The sequence below is a fragment of the Monomorium pharaonis genome, chromosome 8 (assembly GCF_013373865.1).
Source record: "Monomorium pharaonis isolate MP-MQ-018 chromosome 8, ASM1337386v2, whole genome shotgun sequence".
NCBI classification, from domain to species: Eukaryota; Metazoa; Arthropoda; class Insecta; order Hymenoptera; family Formicidae; genus Monomorium; species Monomorium pharaonis.
The window spans coordinates 7765662-7784441 of record NC_050474.1 but is presented as its reverse complement, the minus strand read 5'-3'; the positions used below and the strand labels follow the sequence as shown (position 1 = coordinate 7784441).

At 35.0% G+C, this 18780-nt stretch overlaps 2 protein-coding genes and 1 long non-coding RNA gene across 10 annotated transcripts; 2 read left to right on the top strand and 1 right to left on the bottom strand.

Annotated features, from left to right (window-relative positions):
* The first annotated feature begins 4065 nt into the window (after window positions 1-4065).
* LOC105835742 (actin-5, muscle-specific) lies at window positions 4066-12876 on the top strand. 2 transcript variants are annotated; one of them, XM_036291537.1, is made up of 3 exons: window positions 4066-4170; window positions 5044-5114; window positions 11718-12876. In XM_036291537.1, exons 2-3 carry the CDS (start codon window positions 5065-5067, stop codon window positions 12796-12798), a joined length of 1131 nt encoding a protein of 376 aa, XP_036147430.1. In that variant the 5' UTR covers window positions 4066-4170; window positions 5044-5064; the 3' UTR covers window positions 12799-12876. The 2 variants fall into 2 exon arrangements, with proteins under 2 accessions (XP_036147430.1, XP_012534723.1); XM_012679269.3 differs by lacking the exons at window positions 4066-4170; window positions 5044-5114 and adding an exon at window positions 8608-8713 and having other exon boundaries at window positions 11642-12876.
* On the bottom strand, window positions 4177-15504 carry LOC105835743. 7 transcript variants are annotated; one of them, XR_004964491.1, is made up of 7 exons: window positions 15367-15504; window positions 14464-14699; window positions 10539-11092; window positions 10346-10466; window positions 9433-9593; window positions 6974-7086; window positions 4177-4323 (listed from the first exon to the last, which is right to left on the bottom strand). It is a non-coding gene; the product is annotated as an uncharacterized LOC105835743 (long non-coding RNA). The 7 variants fall into 7 exon arrangements; XR_004964495.1 differs by lacking the exon at window positions 15367-15504 and adding an exon at window positions 9967-10047 and having other exon boundaries at window positions 14464-14900; XR_004964494.1 differs by lacking the exon at window positions 15367-15504 and adding an exon at window positions 9967-10013 and having other exon boundaries at window positions 14464-14899.
* Window positions 15505-15668: 164 nt separating this feature from the next.
* On the top strand, window positions 15669-18500 carry LOC105835740 (actin, muscle). Its single transcript, XM_012679267.3, has 3 exons — window positions 15669-15791; window positions 16546-16696; window positions 16895-18500. The coding sequence occupies exons 2-3, from the start codon at window positions 16571-16573 to the stop codon at window positions 17897-17899; spliced, it is 1131 nt and encodes a 376-aa protein (XP_012534721.2). The 5' UTR covers window positions 15669-15791; window positions 16546-16570; the 3' UTR covers window positions 17900-18500.
* The last annotated feature ends 280 nt before the right edge of the window (window positions 18501-18780 follow it).

The window sequence follows — 18780 nt, the reverse complement described above, 5'->3', positions numbered from 1 at the left end:
ATTTTTTAAACATTAATTATGTTACGTTAATTTTTCTCAGAAATGTATTTTGTCTGAAGATTTAAATCTTTTAATAAATATAATGCCATTTTCAAACATTATCAATCTTAGAAATTAACTTCTCTAAAAAGAATTCTTGAGAATATTATTTACTTGAGTATCCTTAATTAATTTTTCAAATATTTTTAAATGTATATAAAATTTTATAAATAAGATAAGTAAAAGAAAGTTTTTACTTTTCATTATTAAATGATAAAATCAGAATGTTTTTATATATACAAAATGAGTAAAAGTAACAATATTTACAAGTAAGTTTGTTTAAATGGAAAAATACTGACGCATTAAAAGATATCTTTTTTGATAATAAACTTGAAACATTTGGTCCGGAATGCGCGTCATCGATTATCACCCATATATACATTCTCGGTTAAAAAAAATTAATTGAAGCATCGGGTTCTCTCTATAATGTAGCAGAAGTGTGTCCGTACAATATTGGTGGCGTCGGGGACACCCAATGTCAAGAATGTCGTAAAATAAATTAACTGTAGATTTTGGGTTGAATGTTTGTTCAGGTTGCAGGAGTAAATATTTCACCGGGGCGCAGATAAAATCGTGGAAAATTTTTATTCACAGCCTATATATAAAAAAACGAGACGTCGAAAAAGTAAGTTATTTAAGGAAAATTTTTCGTTAATTGATTTTGATCAGTAAAATATTTGTTAAGAAAATTATTAAAAATTATTTATTGTGGACGCTTCCGCTTCTATATATTTGTTGTAAATGGAGCTCATACACGCGTAGTCAAGATTATATATAAAAGAATACAATATATTAAAAAATAAATGTATTTGATAGAACAGTAATGCACTCATTTAATTTACAGGTATCTTTTGTTATGTTATTTCTCTCTACTTTTTTATTCTAAATTATGCATATATTTATTTTTTTTTATTTAGGTATATAAATAATTTTCTTACCAAAATCAAACAAATTTATTTTTTTAAGTTTATAGTGTTTTTTGAAGTTTATGTCAAAGGATTATTTATTAATAGCGTCACGTTATGAATAATTTTGTTTCGGTAAGAATGAAATAAGCTTATGCTTTATTTTATTTTTTTTTATTTTATTAAAAATATATTAATCAGAGTTTAAAACTTTGTTCTTATACTTATTATACGCCCGATAAGAAATTACCAGATTTATACATAAGCAGATAAGTATAAAAGTTTATTTTTTAAGAATAATTTATAAAATTTTACAAATAAAAAGTAAAATTTGTTATTTTATGTTTTAAATAATATTTCCTTCTTTATTTATTATTATAATCATTACATCATTATTAATGTCATGAAAAATGATAAATGTGAAATATTAAATAGAAAATTAGTAGCAAACATAAAATTCTTACAAGAGTTAAACAAGTCTAGAGGTTTTTTTTAATTTTCAAACATGGATCTAAGCTTGTAATAATGTTTTTAAATTTTTTATATGTCCAAAGAAAAAATATTATTTTTATTATTATTACAATAAAATCATATTTATACAATAAACGGTTTGGAGATGAGAAATTCTTTCTGTTTCCTTAAAAAATGTATATTCATTGTATATTTAATATTTCAGTCTCTTATGTTTGATTTGTTTAGGAAACCTGGTTTTATATAAAATCTATTAATATTCAATTATTATTAAAATTATGGAAATTTTTTTATGCTCATAATTCTATGATTTAAATTCAGTAGTTTAAATTCAATAATATATATGTTTTATTTTATTGTTGTATTTCCGATGTTTTCTCCTTCAGTGAACTGTTGCACTCGTAAATTTGTTTCGCACCAAGGAACAAGGCCGTACTAGATTTCACAATTATGAGGGTTCAAGATATAAGATTTATAGGACATAGCATAAGACTTTTTACAAGGATTCAATGATTCATTCAGCCAGTTAATAGTTAATGAATCGGACAATCTAATTATTAAATTTGAAAGAGAAATCGTGATACTTTGAAATAAATAATTATTTGTTGAATAATTATTGAAGAAAAAATTAGTTCTCTTATTAACAATATTAATAACTTTTTTGCAAAATTTGAAGAATAAATCTAAATTATTGCATTTATGTGAATATATTCTTATTAACTATTAACTATTAACTATTAATTATTCTATTCTGTTTCTTATAAATTCGGTTTCTTATAAATTGCTAAAAACTACTTTAGGGCATTTAAATATATTGTAAACCTTAGCTTTTAATTCTTGTATTCCAAGTTAATTTTAATTCCATGATGCAATATATTTACATTCATCTGAAGAATTAAAGCTTTATTTTGAGCACTTGCACAAATAAATTCTTTGTACTATTATCTTTCACTATTTTACCCGAAATGAATAAAAACTTATGTGACTTTTGATAAGTTAAATATAATGTAATTTTAATTAATTAATGGAAAACCTTAGATTATGGAATAATTTAAATTAATTGATTTTTAATTAGATACTATTTTATGTCTTTAATAAAATTTTAGATTAAAATTATTATTTTTTTTTAGTAAAACAACAATTAGATTAGATTACCGATTACTTTTTTAGTGTAAAAAATAAAACTAATAAATGTCCCTTTTATACCAAATTAGAAATACGAAATATTTTTCTACGATTATTTTTCTAAAGTTTTAAAATTTGCAGCTTTATTTAGTAAGTTTTATGAGTTTCACAAGTTTTGTAATGAGCAAATTAAATAATACAGTAACTAAATGAACCATTAAGATTTATTCTTATTGTTAGCACTATTCTCTCCTCTTTAACTTTTCCTCGCCATAATAATGAATTATTATATGTGAGGGATATTATAGCACATTACGTATCATTATATGCACAAATAAATTAAATTGCCAATTGGCAATTTGTCCAAATACCTGAGGGCACAGTCACAACCACGTAGGTGGTAAGCTGACTGTGATGTTCAGACGCTTTATCGATCACAGAAGAAAAGAACAGCAAGAACCACAGAACAATTTAAGAGTTTGTAATACGAACGATTAGTGGCGAGTGTTTCCGTTTCTATTGTAATGGATCTTTTGAGTGCCATCGAAGTACTTAATCTTTCCGAGGAGTACATCGTCCCGCGTTAATACCCTGATTTGGCCATGAGTGGATATTTTCAGGAGCGCCGCGAGGCGTCGGGGATTTCCAACGTATGCCAAAAGCATCTTCGGCAACGAGAATGACCACGAGAAGCCAAAGCCAAAGAAGAAGAAAACGATAAGCTAAAAAGAAAATGACGAAGATTACGTGCACTGTATTATTTGTATACATTTAATAAATTTTAATCATTTAATACCGGAATACTTTTTCTTCTAAGAGATTGAATTTCTGATAAATCAATGAGGCTATCTATTCGTAAATTCTATTTTAATATAATATACGGTAGCGTATTTAAAGTGGATCTTAATACTTTTATTACCTATTGAATTATGTATATAATTTCCAGATAATGTTAATTTAATAATATTGTTTAAGAATTTTTTTACAAACAAGACAAAATAAAGATATATGAACCCAACTTATTTGAATTCCAACATAATACAATTGCAAAAACTTGCATTATATTTTAAATCCTTTTAAAAAATTTAATGTTTGAAAGTACATAAACCTGCTTAATTTCTACGAGATTCAATTAAACAACCATTTCAAAAATTAAAATAGATCATCTCTCGATATGAGCTGCGGCAGACGAAATACAGATAATTGTAGCGATGGTGTCGGCAACCCGCGTTAATGTCCAGATTAGGAGATGCCAGCCGTTCCGCGGGGATTTCCAAGAGAATGCGAATAAGAAGAAGATGAAGATGAAGAAGCAAAGAGGAAGATGGGGAGGAGAGGAGAACGACAATGACGGCGATGATGAGGAGCGATGCGTCGCAGCGCGCGAACGGCGTCTCCCGAACCGAGCAACGTCGGTCGTGGCCGTCCGGGCTTCCTGGTCCGTGTACCACCACCCGCGTGCCCATCGGCGTGAGGCGTGGGCAGCATCGCTGGCCAGCCCTCGAGGCGTCTCGCGTGCCCATCTTCGGTAGCGTCGCGTATCGCGCCGCGGACGTTATATCTGGCGTCGCGACGCCGTCGGGCCTCAGCCGCTCCTCAGCCGCCCGTCGATTCACAACTCACCCTCACGGTTAGTAATAGATCCGCGAGACGTCTCTCTCTCTCTCTCTCTCACTCTCTCTCTCTCTCTTTCTCTCTCTCTTTTTCTCCCTTACTGTGCTCTTGCTCGGTCTCTCGAAAGTTTACGCGCGATAGCAGAAGCCAGAAGTGTCGGCAACAGAATCTAAAAAGAAAAAAACGGAAACGTGTCAGTGCAATGTATAAATTACATTAAAGGGTTTAATTTAATTCTGCGATTGAAGTTCAGAGAAAGAAATTGGTTTGAATTCTAAAGTGAATTAGAAGAAAGTTGTGTCATCGTACAAAAAATATTAAAATTCTTGCAAAAAGAATTCGGTATTATATTAAAAAAACAGTGTGTAATGACCAATTACTTAAATATTAATCAATTTAAATTGTTTCCTTTTTTTATAAAATAATCAGGACTTGATTAATTTAATTAAAACAAATTTAAAAAATAATCTTGAATTAATGCTTTAATATTTTTACAATTTAATATTTTAACAAAATAATTTGGTCCTTTATATAGTAACAAATTTCCCTACAGCGATGAAAACATTTTATTGCCATCATTATTACTTAAAAAAAAAATGTTACAATATTCTTAAAAACTAAAATACAGTCAATTTAAGCATTAAACACGCTGAGCTACTTCTAAATAAGATATAATTAGACATTTATTCATAACTTCTGTAGATGTCTTCGAACAAAAATAAGTGCGATTATGTAAAACACTGTGTGTGTGCAAAAGAGAATAAATACTATTGAATTAAGTTAAATAGAATTATATAAAAAAATTACGCACATTCGGGACAATCATAAAAAATTAGGTTGCAAATCTGCATAGTCAATTCTAATCTAATTGAACGAATTCTTTTTACAGAGAAACTAAAGCAGCAACAAAATGTGTGACGACGAAGTAGCTGCCCTGGTTGTGGACAATGGCTCCGGCATGTGCAAAGCCGGATTCGCCGGAGACGACGCTCCTCGCGCCGTCTTCCCCTCGATCGTCGGTCGACCTCGCCATCAGGGAGTGATGGTCGGTATGGGTCAAAAAGATAGCTACGTGGGTGACGAAGCCCAGAGCAAGAGAGGTATCCTGACTCTGAAATATCCGATCGAGCACGGTATCATCACCAATTGGGATGATATGGAGAAGATCTGGCATCACACCTTCTACAACGAATTGCGTGTCGCTCCGGAAGAACACCCTGTACTTCTCACCGAAGCGCCCCTAAACCCGAAAGCTAATCGCGAGAAGATGACGCAAATTATGTTCGAAACCTTTAACAGCCCGGCCATGTACGTCGCTATCCAGGCCGTCCTGTCCCTGTACGCCTCCGGTCGTACCACTGGTATCGTCCTGGACTCCGGTGACGGTGTCTCCCACACCGTGCCCATCTACGAGGGTTACGCTCTTCCCCATGCCATCCTCCGTTTGGACTTGGCCGGTCGCGATCTTACCGACTACCTCATGAAGATTCTCACCGAGAGAGGCTACAGCTTCACCACCACGGCTGAGCGAGAAATCGTCCGCGATATCAAGGAGAAACTTTGCTACGTCGCCCTGGACTTCGAACAGGAAATGGCTACCGCTGCTGCCAGCACCTCTCTCGAGAAGAGCTACGAATTGCCTGATGGTCAGGTCATCACCATCGGTAACGAGAGGTTCCGTACACCCGAGGCTCTCTTCCAGCCTTCCTTCCTGGGTATGGAATCTTGCGGTATCCATGAGACCGTCTACAACTCCATCATGAAGTGCGACGTCGACATCCGTAAGGATCTCTATGCCAACAACGTCCTGTCCGGTGGTACCACCATGTATCCCGGTATTGCTGATCGTATGCAGAAGGAAATCACCGCCCTCGCGCCTTCGACCATCAAGATCAAGATCATCGCTCCCCCTGAGAGGAAATACTCCGTATGGATCGGTGGTTCCATCTTGGCCTCTCTGTCCACCTTCCAACAGATGTGGATCTCCAAACAGGAGTATGACGAATCTGGCCCTGGCATTGTCCATCGTAAATGCTTCTAAACGCGTCATTACACGATCGACGCAGTATCGTAATTTTCGAAAGAACACCGTCGAATTTCGGGAAGAACACGCGAACAGCATGCAGTTCTGGCCCAAGCAATCAAGCTGCTGTGAGAAAACATTCTCAGAGCATTATCATCGATTCTCAATCCTTATCGGATCTCATGGAACCATTGTCGCGGTCTCGTTCGTTGTTGCGCAAACAACGGCTTGGCTGATCATCTTCGTCGTCGCAGTTTTTTTTATAAAACTGCGTTCGACACCATCATTGCTCACTTATTATCATCATCATGGCCGAGGTAGCGGTCGGCGAGATTAGCTCTCGTCACAGGGTCCTTTTTCGGGGTAGCCTGGACGTTGTCAAGCATAGGAAAAAAATCTTGCAGATGGATACGCTACCAAGTGCATCTTTCGATCTACGAAAGGGACATTCTGGACAGATGTGAAGAAGACATGCAGGGACCTTGACGAGATTACGCTTGGCAACGAACTTCGAGACTACTTCGAGAAGACCGCGCTCTTTATTCACTGTCACGCGAGCGTTCTCACCACCGTTCGAGAAATCGATCCTCTCTTAATACGTATTACATTATTATGTCTAGTCTGCTAATCAAAGCAACTAAGCATCAGTAATCTACCGATATACTTCTATACTTTAATTTATTTTGTAAATATTATACATTATGTTACTATATATTGTTATACGATGTCAGAGTCAACTCAAATACACATTATATCACACCACCATTGTTTTTTTTATTATATAAACTTTTATTACCTCATGTAAATTTTATCTCTTAGTTTATATCTCCGGTATCCTTTTGACGTAGCAATATCACAGTTCACATCTTTTCTTCCAATTTCTTTGCTTTTTTAAGTCTTTCTTTCTATCTGTAAAATATAAAATATAAATATAAATTTTTAATGCTCTACGTGAGAGCATATTCATAAATATTTGTAGAGAAAATAAAAAAGTAAATATAAATATATACAAAGAAGGCTATAAATATAATTCACTAATTATAAGTGTATATAAAATCTTCAGCTTTTTTATTTTTGTTCTTTTACCTTAAATAATTAAGCAACTCTTAAATAATTAAAATATTATTTAAGAGACAAGTAAAAACTGTGCGTTTTACGAACAGTCCCAAGTGTTACTTAACAATTGGTACAGTGAATAAATTTGCAGCTCAATGTTCTAGCGTTGTGTTAGTTTTCTCGCATCAGACTCGCGTTCAAATTTGTCTTCGATCACGGAGAAGTAATGGCTGGCGTTATTTTAAAATAACTGTTATCGTTATGTAGTTGCGCGATGAGTAACCTTGGCCCAATACAAGATTCGCGCTAAACGAATTTATCAGTGTATGATTAATTTCTCTTTCTCCCTTGGTAAAATTCTAATAGGGAGAATTTTTGCGTATTTGTTTCCAGCTGGCAGACTCGCTAGTCATCGTGATTATTTGCTTGAAAAGATGAAGAAACATGTGAATTCGCTTCCGTCCACACGGCGAGTTATTATCTCGTGCAGGCTTTTCGTTAATTATCGTCTCTAGAAGCCTCTCGTAGACGTTTTTGTACGTTCCATTGATATTTAGGGACGAGAATTTCCTGATAAAAGCTCTCGCGAAGTTTATTTTGGTCGCATCGCGAATCTCAAAATACTTCTGCTAACTTGTAATATTCATAGGAACATGATTCTCGCTTCTATCATAGCTTTCTCGATCTCTTCCGCTTTTTTATAATTGTGTGTATAATCGATACACTTTAATGAAAAAAAATTATACTTAATTCAGATCTCACATGAATTTATAAGTATCTATTATAGTTTTTAGCTCAATATAATATATAAATTAAGATCGAGAAATATGAACTTCAAGTAATAAAATGATATAAATTTTTCTACACAGAATTTATATAATATCAAATATTGAAAGAGATTATTTTAAACAGATTACTTTAAAAATAATAATTTAAAAAATCAGCATAATATATATTACTTATCAAAGCTCACATCGTGAGCTTATCAAATAATTTTCATTTTTTGAAATAAAGTAGTCTGTATAAATTAGGGATTCAAAAACATTTTTACAAATAGTATTTTATTGAGAGAGAAAGAAAGAGAGAGAAAGAGAGAGAAAGAGAGAAAGACTGCAGGAATTACTTAATGTGAGATTAACTTTCAGTTGAATGTAACTAATATTGTAAAACGACGTTTAAACAGAAGGAAAAAGAATTAAATAGTTCGGGTTAATTTGCATCAAAACGATCGACATCAAGATATAACGCGGGAACGCGTCGCGCGGTATTTCAAAGTGGTAAAACGTATTCCTCGATCCGCTTAGGGGCTGCGGCCGCCTAGTTCGGCGAGCGTCGCGGCGCCTCGCGAGGCGATGCCTTTTTCGTGCCTGTCGGGCAAGAACCATCCCACGAAAATGCGGGGGCGTCCAGACGAGAGCATATATTTGACGTCGCGACACCGCTTAGGCACAGACGCTGCTCCACCTCTGTCCCGTGCACGGTACGTAGACATAGTATCACGAATTTCCGCTTCATCGCCGAATACACAGCTTTCCTTCTTCGGAGAATACAATCGTTTTCTGCCTGCTCCAGCGGTACTTTATCAGGACATCTTCGTGTTAAAGTGATTAAAAACAAAAGTGATTAAGCTGCTGTACCATTAGGATTATTCGAGATAACCAGCAATACAGAGTAACAATTTTATTATTATTTTAATTTATATTTAATCAAAATTAAAGTTAAGTTAAATAAGTTAAATTGGTTAAATGCTCTTTGGCATTCTATTATAATTATTCTATGAGAATTGTTTAAATTGTATAATATCTAAGAGAGAAATTTTACTTTTGTGTATGTGTATATTGTAATTTTGCACAATGAAAAACTATAAACAAAGTTTTCTTCTGTCTGAGCTATTTGATTTTTAATTAACAATGTAGATTTATATTTAACTAAAGGATTGCAATTAATTATTCAAATTAAATTTACAAGTTTTTTTATATATTTACGTCTTTTATTACTCGACTATTTAATTTTTATTAATCTTTATAATTTTTTTTAAATTTTAATCAATAAGTTAGATATACATATACATACATATACACATATATGTATAAATATATATATATAAACTAAATTTTTTAAATATTTAATATTAGAAATTATTATGTGCGATAAAAATGTAATAAATACTATTTATTTCTTATTTAATCTACTATTTACCTTAAAAAAGTTCTTTGACCCATTGCTGAATCTTCGAATAAGGTTCAAGTTCACAGCATTCTCTCTATCCATTGAGATTGGTTCTTGGCGTATCGTCAAGTTGCTCCTTTGCATCCATTATACATCTATTTTTCGTTTCGATAATAGGCAGAAGATGAGTCCTATTCCCAACATATTATTGATTTAAAATCCTGATTATAGCTTCCTTAACAGCACTTAACATATTAATTTAATATCTAAATATAAAAATATTCTACATGAAATAGTATAAATAAATTAGTACATATAAATTAAATTCTGTTAACTTGAAATATAATATTTCCATCTTCATTCTGATGATGTTAAATAGTAAACTTAAAAAATAATTGTTCTCGATAGAATACTTTCTGAGATCAATTATTTCAGTATAATTATAACGATTGATAATTTAAATACAAGCAAATTTAAATTTAAATAAAAAATCGCAGCAAAAATCTTTTATAACAAAAAATATAAAAAGAAAATTATTTTATAAATTTTGAGATTTAGACTTACGCAAACTATGTTAATTTCAAGTATCGTAACAGAGATCCTTATACAATCTGTAGAACCAAATGTATGATTCAAATTACAAAGCTGCAGAAAGAATTTTATGCATTTTACAAAAATTAAAATATCTTAATTTTATTTATTTATTTTTTATTTTTATATAGGGCCGGCTGTTCCAACTTCTTAGTAAACGTACTTATCAGGTAAATATGTATCTGTCTTTATTTATTTAGCAAAAATAAATACATGCTTACCTGATAGGTAAGTTTACCAAGAAGTTGGAACAACCGACTCATGTCTTTATTTACTTAAAAAAATGCTTAAACATCTAATCAAATATATTAAGTTTATAGATCTCTTTTTTGATGACCATAAAAGGGCTCACCTCCTTGTATCTCCTGTGTTTTCCCTCTGTTGGTTCCTAAAATTACTCATTCTTCTAAGGACCGCTTCCCTCAACGTCGGTTAACTTTAAACATAGCTCGTCCGCTTCTCTTGGGCTCTTTCTAGAATTACAACCGACGAGGTACTGAGTTAGGATTAAGATTGAGTTAGCGTTAATGTTAAACTAATGTTACCAGTGTCAACCATAAAAGTCGCGTGATACATGTGAACGAACAACCGTCTCTTCGTGATCGCGCTTATTGTTGCATAGTCGAGGTCTTGCAATCTTCGTGTTGTTCCTTTTCGGCGAGCAGGGGCATAATTTTGGCACGCTCGCTTTGCGACGGGATGTTATGTTTTATCCGTCGTCGTCGTCGTCGTCGTTGTCGTCGTCGGCTACGGCGTCGGCCACCATAATCGTCGCTTGAACTTATTAGGGAGCGTCCGTCGGCCGTATGTCTAAAGTTAGCGACGCGCTGGGTGAAAATAGCGCCACGACGCCGGGGCGGGTTTGCCTATCGCTTTATAGGCAACTAGGTCAATTCTGGCTACGTGCAACGCTCACCGGGAATCAGCTTTATCGAAGAACCCTCGAAATTCGCTTGAATACTATTAATGTGTGTGAAATAGTACTTCTTTTTTAATAACTCTCATTACTTTCACATTTAAACTCCGAATTTTGCAATAATTTAAACGTGCAGATTCTGAGGGACATATAAACTTCTTCTTCAAGAAAGACATGGAGAACCTGTAATTAAAACAATAATTAGATATTAAATAATACTTATTCCTTAATTTTAAATACTTATATATACTAATAATTAAAATAGCACTCTCACTAGCAATTTTTTATTTTTATAATAAGTTAAACGTTTTGTTGATAAAAAACTTGAAGCAAAATTATTTATTTAATTGGTATTTTTTAAATTATATGTAATAAATTTTACTTGTTTTGATGGAAAAAAAAATTTTTTTAATGCATTCTTACGCAAATTATTTGCAATTTTTAATTTAATTTTGCTTCTCATACTATTCCTTAATGTTTGTATAATAAAATAATAATATTTGTATAACATTTTAAATTACAAGAATATTGTATAATTATATTTTAATAAAAGTTTAATTATTTTTATATCAAAAGAAAGAATATGTAATACACAGCGTAAATATTAAAAAAAAACCGAAAAAAATTTGATATTACTAAAACTATACAATCAACCTTAACGATCAACTCTAAGCGATTATCAAAACAATATAGAAATAATTATATCAAGAGACATTATAATTTCTGTTACAGAGCGCTGAAATCGAAAAAAAGTAACAATGTGTGACGACGAAGTAGCTGCCCTGGTCGTAGACAATGGCTCCGGCATGTGCAAAGCCGGATTCGCCGGAGACGACGCTCCTCGCGCCGTCTTCCCCTCGATCGTCGGTCGACCTCGCCATCAGGGAGTGATGGTCGGTATGGGTCAAAAAGATAGCTACGTGGGTGACGAAGCCCAGAGCAAGAGAGGTATCCTGACTCTGAAATATCCGATCGAGCACGGTATCATCACCAATTGGGATGATATGGAGAAGATCTGGCATCACACCTTCTACAACGAATTGCGTGTCGCTCCGGAAGAACACCCTGTACTTCTCACCGAAGCGCCCCTAAACCCGAAAGCTAATCGCGAGAAGATGACGCAGATCATGTTCGAAACCTTCAACAGCCCAGCCATGTACGTCGCTATCCAGGCTGTCCTGTCCTTGTACGCCTCCGGTCGTACCACTGGTATCGTCCTGGACTCTGGTGACGGTGTCTCCCACACTGTACCCATCTACGAGGGTTACGCTCTTCCCCATGCCATTCTCCGTTTGGACTTGGCCGGTCGCGATCTTACCGACTATCTCATGAAGATTCTCACCGAGAGAGGCTACAGCTTCACCACCACGGCTGAGCGAGAAATCGTCCGCGATATCAAGGAGAAACTTTGCTACGTCGCCCTGGACTTCGAACAGGAAATGGCTACCGCTGCTGCCAGCACCTCTCTCGAGAAGAGCTACGAATTGCCTGATGGTCAGGTCATCACCATCGGTAACGAGAGGTTCCGTACACCCGAGGCCCTCTTCCAGCCTTCCTTCCTGGGTATGGAATCTTGCGGTATCCATGAGACCGTCTACAACTCCATCATGAAGTGCGACGTCGATATCCGTAAGGATCTCTATGCCAATAACGTCCTGTCCGGTGGTACCACCATGTATCCCGGTATCGCCGATCGTATGCAGAAGGAAATTACTGCCCTCGCGCCCTCGACCATCAAGATCAAGATCATCGCTCCCCCCGAGAGGAAGTACTCCGTATGGATCGGTGGTTCCATTCTGGCCTCCCTGTCTACCTTCCAACAAATGTGGATCTCCAAACAGGAGTACGACGAATCTGGTCCTGGCATCGTCCACCGCAAGTGCTTCTAAGCAATTACGCTCGCTGCTATTCACTATTATTATTGTTATTATTATTGCTACACCTTTCCCTAAGATGTACTGTTCACTGCCGCATCGCTTCGTCTAGTTGGATCTCCGTTAGTCGAGTACTATTATCGTTACTATTGATCCGTGGCGGCGAGTATTTTACCAACAATCATACAAACATATACGTCATCTTTTGTATATAAGTTTACGTCTATGGAATAAATCAATCTTATATTCTCTCTTACATTTTTACTTCTTTCTCTTAGCCATGGTTTAGCATTTTCATTCTTGACTACCCTTATAATCACACAAATCTAAGCAATATTATTTAATTTAATTAATAATTTATTTTAATAAAGTTTTCGCGGCATGTATTTTACTTTTTAAATAATCATATAAAGCAGCTTTGGCATTTAGTTAGATATTAGTTAAATAAGTTAATCACATTTAATCAATTTAAAAATAAAAATAATCTATTAATTTCTTGATATAAATAAATATAATAATTTTTAAATATTTACTGTCTTTGCCATTGCAGAAATTATAATCTTAAGATACATTATATAAAACTATGACGTAGAAATGCATTTATTAGTGTTATGAAACGGATATCTCAACTTCTTGGTAAACTTACCTATCAAGTAAGCATATGTCTATCTTTGTTTTTTCTTATAAAAATAAATAAAGACAGAAATATATTTATCTGATAGATAAGGTTTTATCAAGAAGATAGAACAACCGGCCCTATGCTACATAAATTATAACTGTAATTTGTTCCTAAGATTCTATATAAAGAAGGAAGTAAAAAAATTAAAAATTATTAAAAACATTTTTTATAAAAAAATTTGTTTATTAATGTCACTAAAGTAATGAGACAAAGTTATATTAAACATAAAAACTTTATATAAAAAACCATGTAAGTGTATTTGGTACTCGGTACATATTGTCATAAATATCGCTGGTTTTTATTGATATATTTTTAAGTCTAATTTGAAAGTAATTTCATGAATTTAATTATTATTGGATCATGTGTTTCTCTAACTTTATTTCTCAGCTTATTTGTCATTCTTTCTAAAATGTTTATGCATAAAAATAGATGTGCATTAGTGATAGTCCATATTAATGACACACGACGATATTACGTAAAACATAAGACATAGTCAACATTAGATAAATATAGGATTTCTCAAACATTTGACTGCATTTCAGATGTTTAAAATCCAAAGTACAATTTTGTAATATAACACATTTTATCGAATAATATAATAATTTTATAGAATAATATAATAATTTACCACATGGTCAGAATTACAACTAGGGAAAGGTGGCTATTGTTTTAAATAAGCCAATACTATTTGATAATATTCATATAATAGTATATTACAATATTCTCATATAAAAAATAAAAGCTAATAATTTTGAGTGCAAGCGCTTTAATTGCTGTCAGATCGTTTCATAACTATTTCAATTAATTTTTTTAAGCTTTCACGTTTCAACAAATTAATAACAGATGTACAGTTAAATTTATTGATAAACATAAAAAGATTCTCATCTTTATCCAAAAGAGGCAATCTTTCTTATAACTATATTCTTAAATTGTCTTGAGGGATTCTATTTCTGATACAAGATAAAATCCCTTATGACATAAAAAATAAAATAATAATTTACCTTTGATGTTCTCGCTGATGAAGATCTGTCGTCTTTCACACTTAAGTCGAAGCTATCCTGACGATTGTAACAGCCGAACGATAACGAATGAGTGGTGTTCGGCAACAAAGATACGCCCTTACGGGTTTGAAACTCGACAATGCGAATCGACATCAGCATCGGCTTTGCCAGCAATGCAAAAAGGGTGGAAGAGGGGATTTTCGCGATGGATCGAGTAAGCGAGTCGCCCCGTGCACCTGCCAATTATAACAAATTACAATTAGCTATTTTATCAGTCAGCTATTCACTCTTGTCAAATGCTAATGTTTAAATAATATCATAAGGGTGCTGCCAATGTTATAACAATGTTAACACGTGCCAAGAATGCGAGTTATTATTCTTGGCAGTGAACTCTTCACTTTATAAATCATTTAATAAATTATGCTGTCAAAAAACGACATCTAAAGATAAAAGTATTTAATTTTCAGGTGATTAATAGGACTAATTAAATTTGTTACTGCACTCTAAAAAAGAAGAGATTTATCTTTTCTTAAAAAAGAAGAGAGTTACTCGTAATTGCGTCTGAAAAATACAGGTCAAGATGTTACTTCAAGATTCTCAATTCATCACAATAAGGTCTGTGAAGTCAACTTCTTTGAAATCGAATTATTTCAAAAGCTCGAGTTTTTCGTGCTTAATTCTTTAAGAATTCGGACCTTTCAAAACTTATTCTTCCGAGATTAAATACTTTTAGTTTTTATGAGGCTTGATCCTCGAAGATTTAGTCCTTTGTGTTTTTGGATCCTTTATATTTTTATTTGGATCTCCATTGGTTGGATCTCTCTATAAATTCACTTTCTTGTACTTTATTACATCTTATTTTTGAATTCTATTCACCCTTTTAAATCCTATTCTTTGTTTTACCCTTAGAACATCATCCCTTCGCCGAGGCCCGCGGCAACGGCCGACGGCCCTGTCGCGTAACGAATCCTTATTTGGATCCGAGGGCCGTCGGCCACCATCGTAGTCGCCGCCTGTCGCGCGATGCCCGGTGTCTTCCTCCCTCTTCCTCCCCCTTCCAACGCTGTTGCTCTTCTCTTTAGGACGAACTAAGGACTAGGCTCTAATGGGCGGCGCGGGCTCACGGCTCGACGTTAACGCGGACAGCCGATTTCCATGTAAGGGGCGGATCGCTATTTTCGGCCGCCGACCGATATGGATAAAGGGACCCCACAGAGCCGGTGCCGCGCCACTTGCCACTCTCGCAAGCCTCTTGCACGACGTTACACGCGACCCTAAGTGATCGTCGCAGTGATCTCTCTCCCTCGACTCTCACGACTTAGCAAACGGTAAATCGCCGTGATTCGTTATTCCTGCAATCGCGTATCACATCGACCCCCTTGGTTCGCGCGCATTGGCAATCTCTTCCGATCGATCCTCCTCGCTTCGCTAAGACCGTGAGGACGTTTAATTATAAAGATTAAGAAGTACTAGATTGTAAGATCGGTAGTGATTCGAAATGGTGCTTAGTTAGAGCTTAAAGAACTTTCGAGTGTCAGGAGGGTTGATAGGAGGAGGACTTCGCCAAGACCGATTAAATGGTAGTCCCCGATAATTCTTATGGAGATTTGTGCGAACCAAGGGAGGTTTGCGTAGTCGTATAAGATGTGAAGTGGTAACCTGTGAATGTGCACAAGTGGATTAATTTTAAACATTGTTGACAGCCTATTATCATCTTAAATTTTCACAGTCAGAATTCGTGTTCAACATTTCTTTATATTTTCAAAACAATACAGAATGACTATGGGCCTAAACACAATCCCAGGCAACAGGCAATAAAAACAGAAATAATGAAAGAGAGAAAGAGAGAAAGAATCTTCTTCTCTCTTTCTCTCTTTCTTTATTTCCTATTGCCTGTTACCTGTGTGATGGCCTTATAGCTTTTAGTTTACTATTAATTCGTATATGTTGTAATTATTAATTCAATAAGTTATTATAATTTGTCAAGAAATATCTTAACCATAACATTTTATTGTCGTAATTAAGAATAGCGAGTTATTTCCTACGAAACATTCGTCTGTATTTTTCGATGTATATTCGCAGAAAGTAATAGTAACAGCCGATCAAGATGTGTGACGATGATGTTGCGGCATTAGTTGTGGATAATGGGTCCGGTATGTGCAAGGCCGGATTCGCGGGGGATGACGCACCACGGGCTGTGTTCCCCAGCATCGTTGGCCGTCCACGTCATCAGGTTGGTTAGAAAAACTTTCTTTATTTATAGAGCCATAATTTAATTCAAATATTATAAATCAATATATATGATCAATTATATTATTTTAGAAATTTTATATAAAAAATGTTTAACTAATGTAGTAAAAATAATAATATTTTAAAAAGAAGTATTTTCACTCAAATTGACACGCTCAGATTATTTTCCGTTCATCTGTAGGGCGTGATGGTCGGTATGGGCCAAAAAGACAGCTACGTTGGCGACGAGGCGCAAAGTAAGAGAGGTATATTGACATTAAAATATCCTATAGAACATGGTATTATTACCAATTGGGATGACATGGAGAAAATATGGCACCATACCTTTTACAACGAATTGCGTGTCGCTCCGGAGGAACACCCTGTCCTTCTCACCGAGGCGCCCTTAAATCCAAAAGCTAATCGCGAGAAGATGACGCAGATCATGTTCGAAACCTTCAACAGCCCGGCCATGTACGTCGCCATCCAGGCCGTCCTGTCCCTGTACGCCTCCGGTCGTACCACTGGTATCGTCCTGGACTCCGGTGACGGAGTCTCTCACACCGTACCCATCTACGAGGGTTACGCTCTTCCCCATGCCATCCTTCGTCTGGACTTGGCCGGTCGCGATCTTACCGATTATCTTATGAAGATCCTCACCGAGAGAGGCTACAGCTTCACCACCACGGCCGAGCGAGAGATCGTCCGTGACATTAAAGAAAAGCTTTGCTATGTCGCCCTGGACTTCGAACAGGAAATGGCCACCGCTGCCGCCAGCACCTCCCTCGAGAAGAGCTACGAATTGCCTGATGGTCAGGTCATCACCATCGGTAATGAGAGGTTCCGTTGTCCCGAAGCTCTTTTCCAGCCTTCTTTCCTGGGTATGGAATCATGTGGTATCCACGAGACCGTCTACAACTCTATCATGAAGTGCGACGTCGATATACGCAAGGATCTTTATGCTAATACCGTCCTCTCCGGTGGCACCACCATGTATCCCGGTATCGCTGATCGTATGCAGAAGGAAATCACCGCTCTCGCACCTTCTACTATCAAGATTAAGATCATCGCTCCACCCGAGAGGAAGTACTCCGTATGGATCGGTGGTTCCATCCTTGCTTCTCTATCGACCTTCCAACAGATGTGGATCTCCAAACAGGAATACGACGAATCTGGCCCTGGCATTGTTCACCGCAAGTGCTTCTAAGGACACACCGTGAAACCAATCATGTTCACCAACACCTTTATCACGATTCTTCTCTTTTTCTTCTTTATCTCCTTTTCTACGCACATAATAATCATACTTTATCAAACTAGATTCATCATTACATATAAAGATGCGAGAAGATGAAGAGGAAGAGAAGAGTGAAATAGGAAGAGAGCGAGGGAGAGAGAAAGAGAAAATATAAAGACAGATATAAAGACAGAATGAGACAGTTATTCAAGTGCCTTTATGTTATACATTTACCAAATTCTACTGTACTTTGTAGTTTGTACAACACGACTGTATGTTTGTGAACGTTAATTAATTTATTGATAATCTCCTCAGCCAACCCAACCAACAAGTTCTCCAACACGATCATTCATACATATACACGCATATGATATACAAAGCACATGCTCTTTCGTTAATGATTGTGTAAGTTTGGCATTTGCGACACCTGTAAAAATGATTATTGATAACAACGAGGGACACGGACGACCATTACCGATTACATTGACGTCGGCTCATATTGCTGCCTGGCGGATCGTTCTTATTGTACCTTACGATTATAAAAATGGTAATAAAATCATATGTTATATAATAATTATATATTTTTAACTATATGATCCTTGTCGAAAAGTTTTAATGGAATTTTTATAAAATTTTGATAACACATTTTGTTGAATTTTATATTATAAAAATGATAAAAATACATTTTAATTTCATTAAAATGCCGTTAATTTGTCAACACAGAATATCTTTTGCAGTTTTTCACAGCAATTTCATTAAAATTTAATATAATTTCAATAAAATTTCCTAACTTTTTGGTTAAATATTAACAATTCTTTGTTGAAATTATACAGTATACTATTCAATTTTCTTAT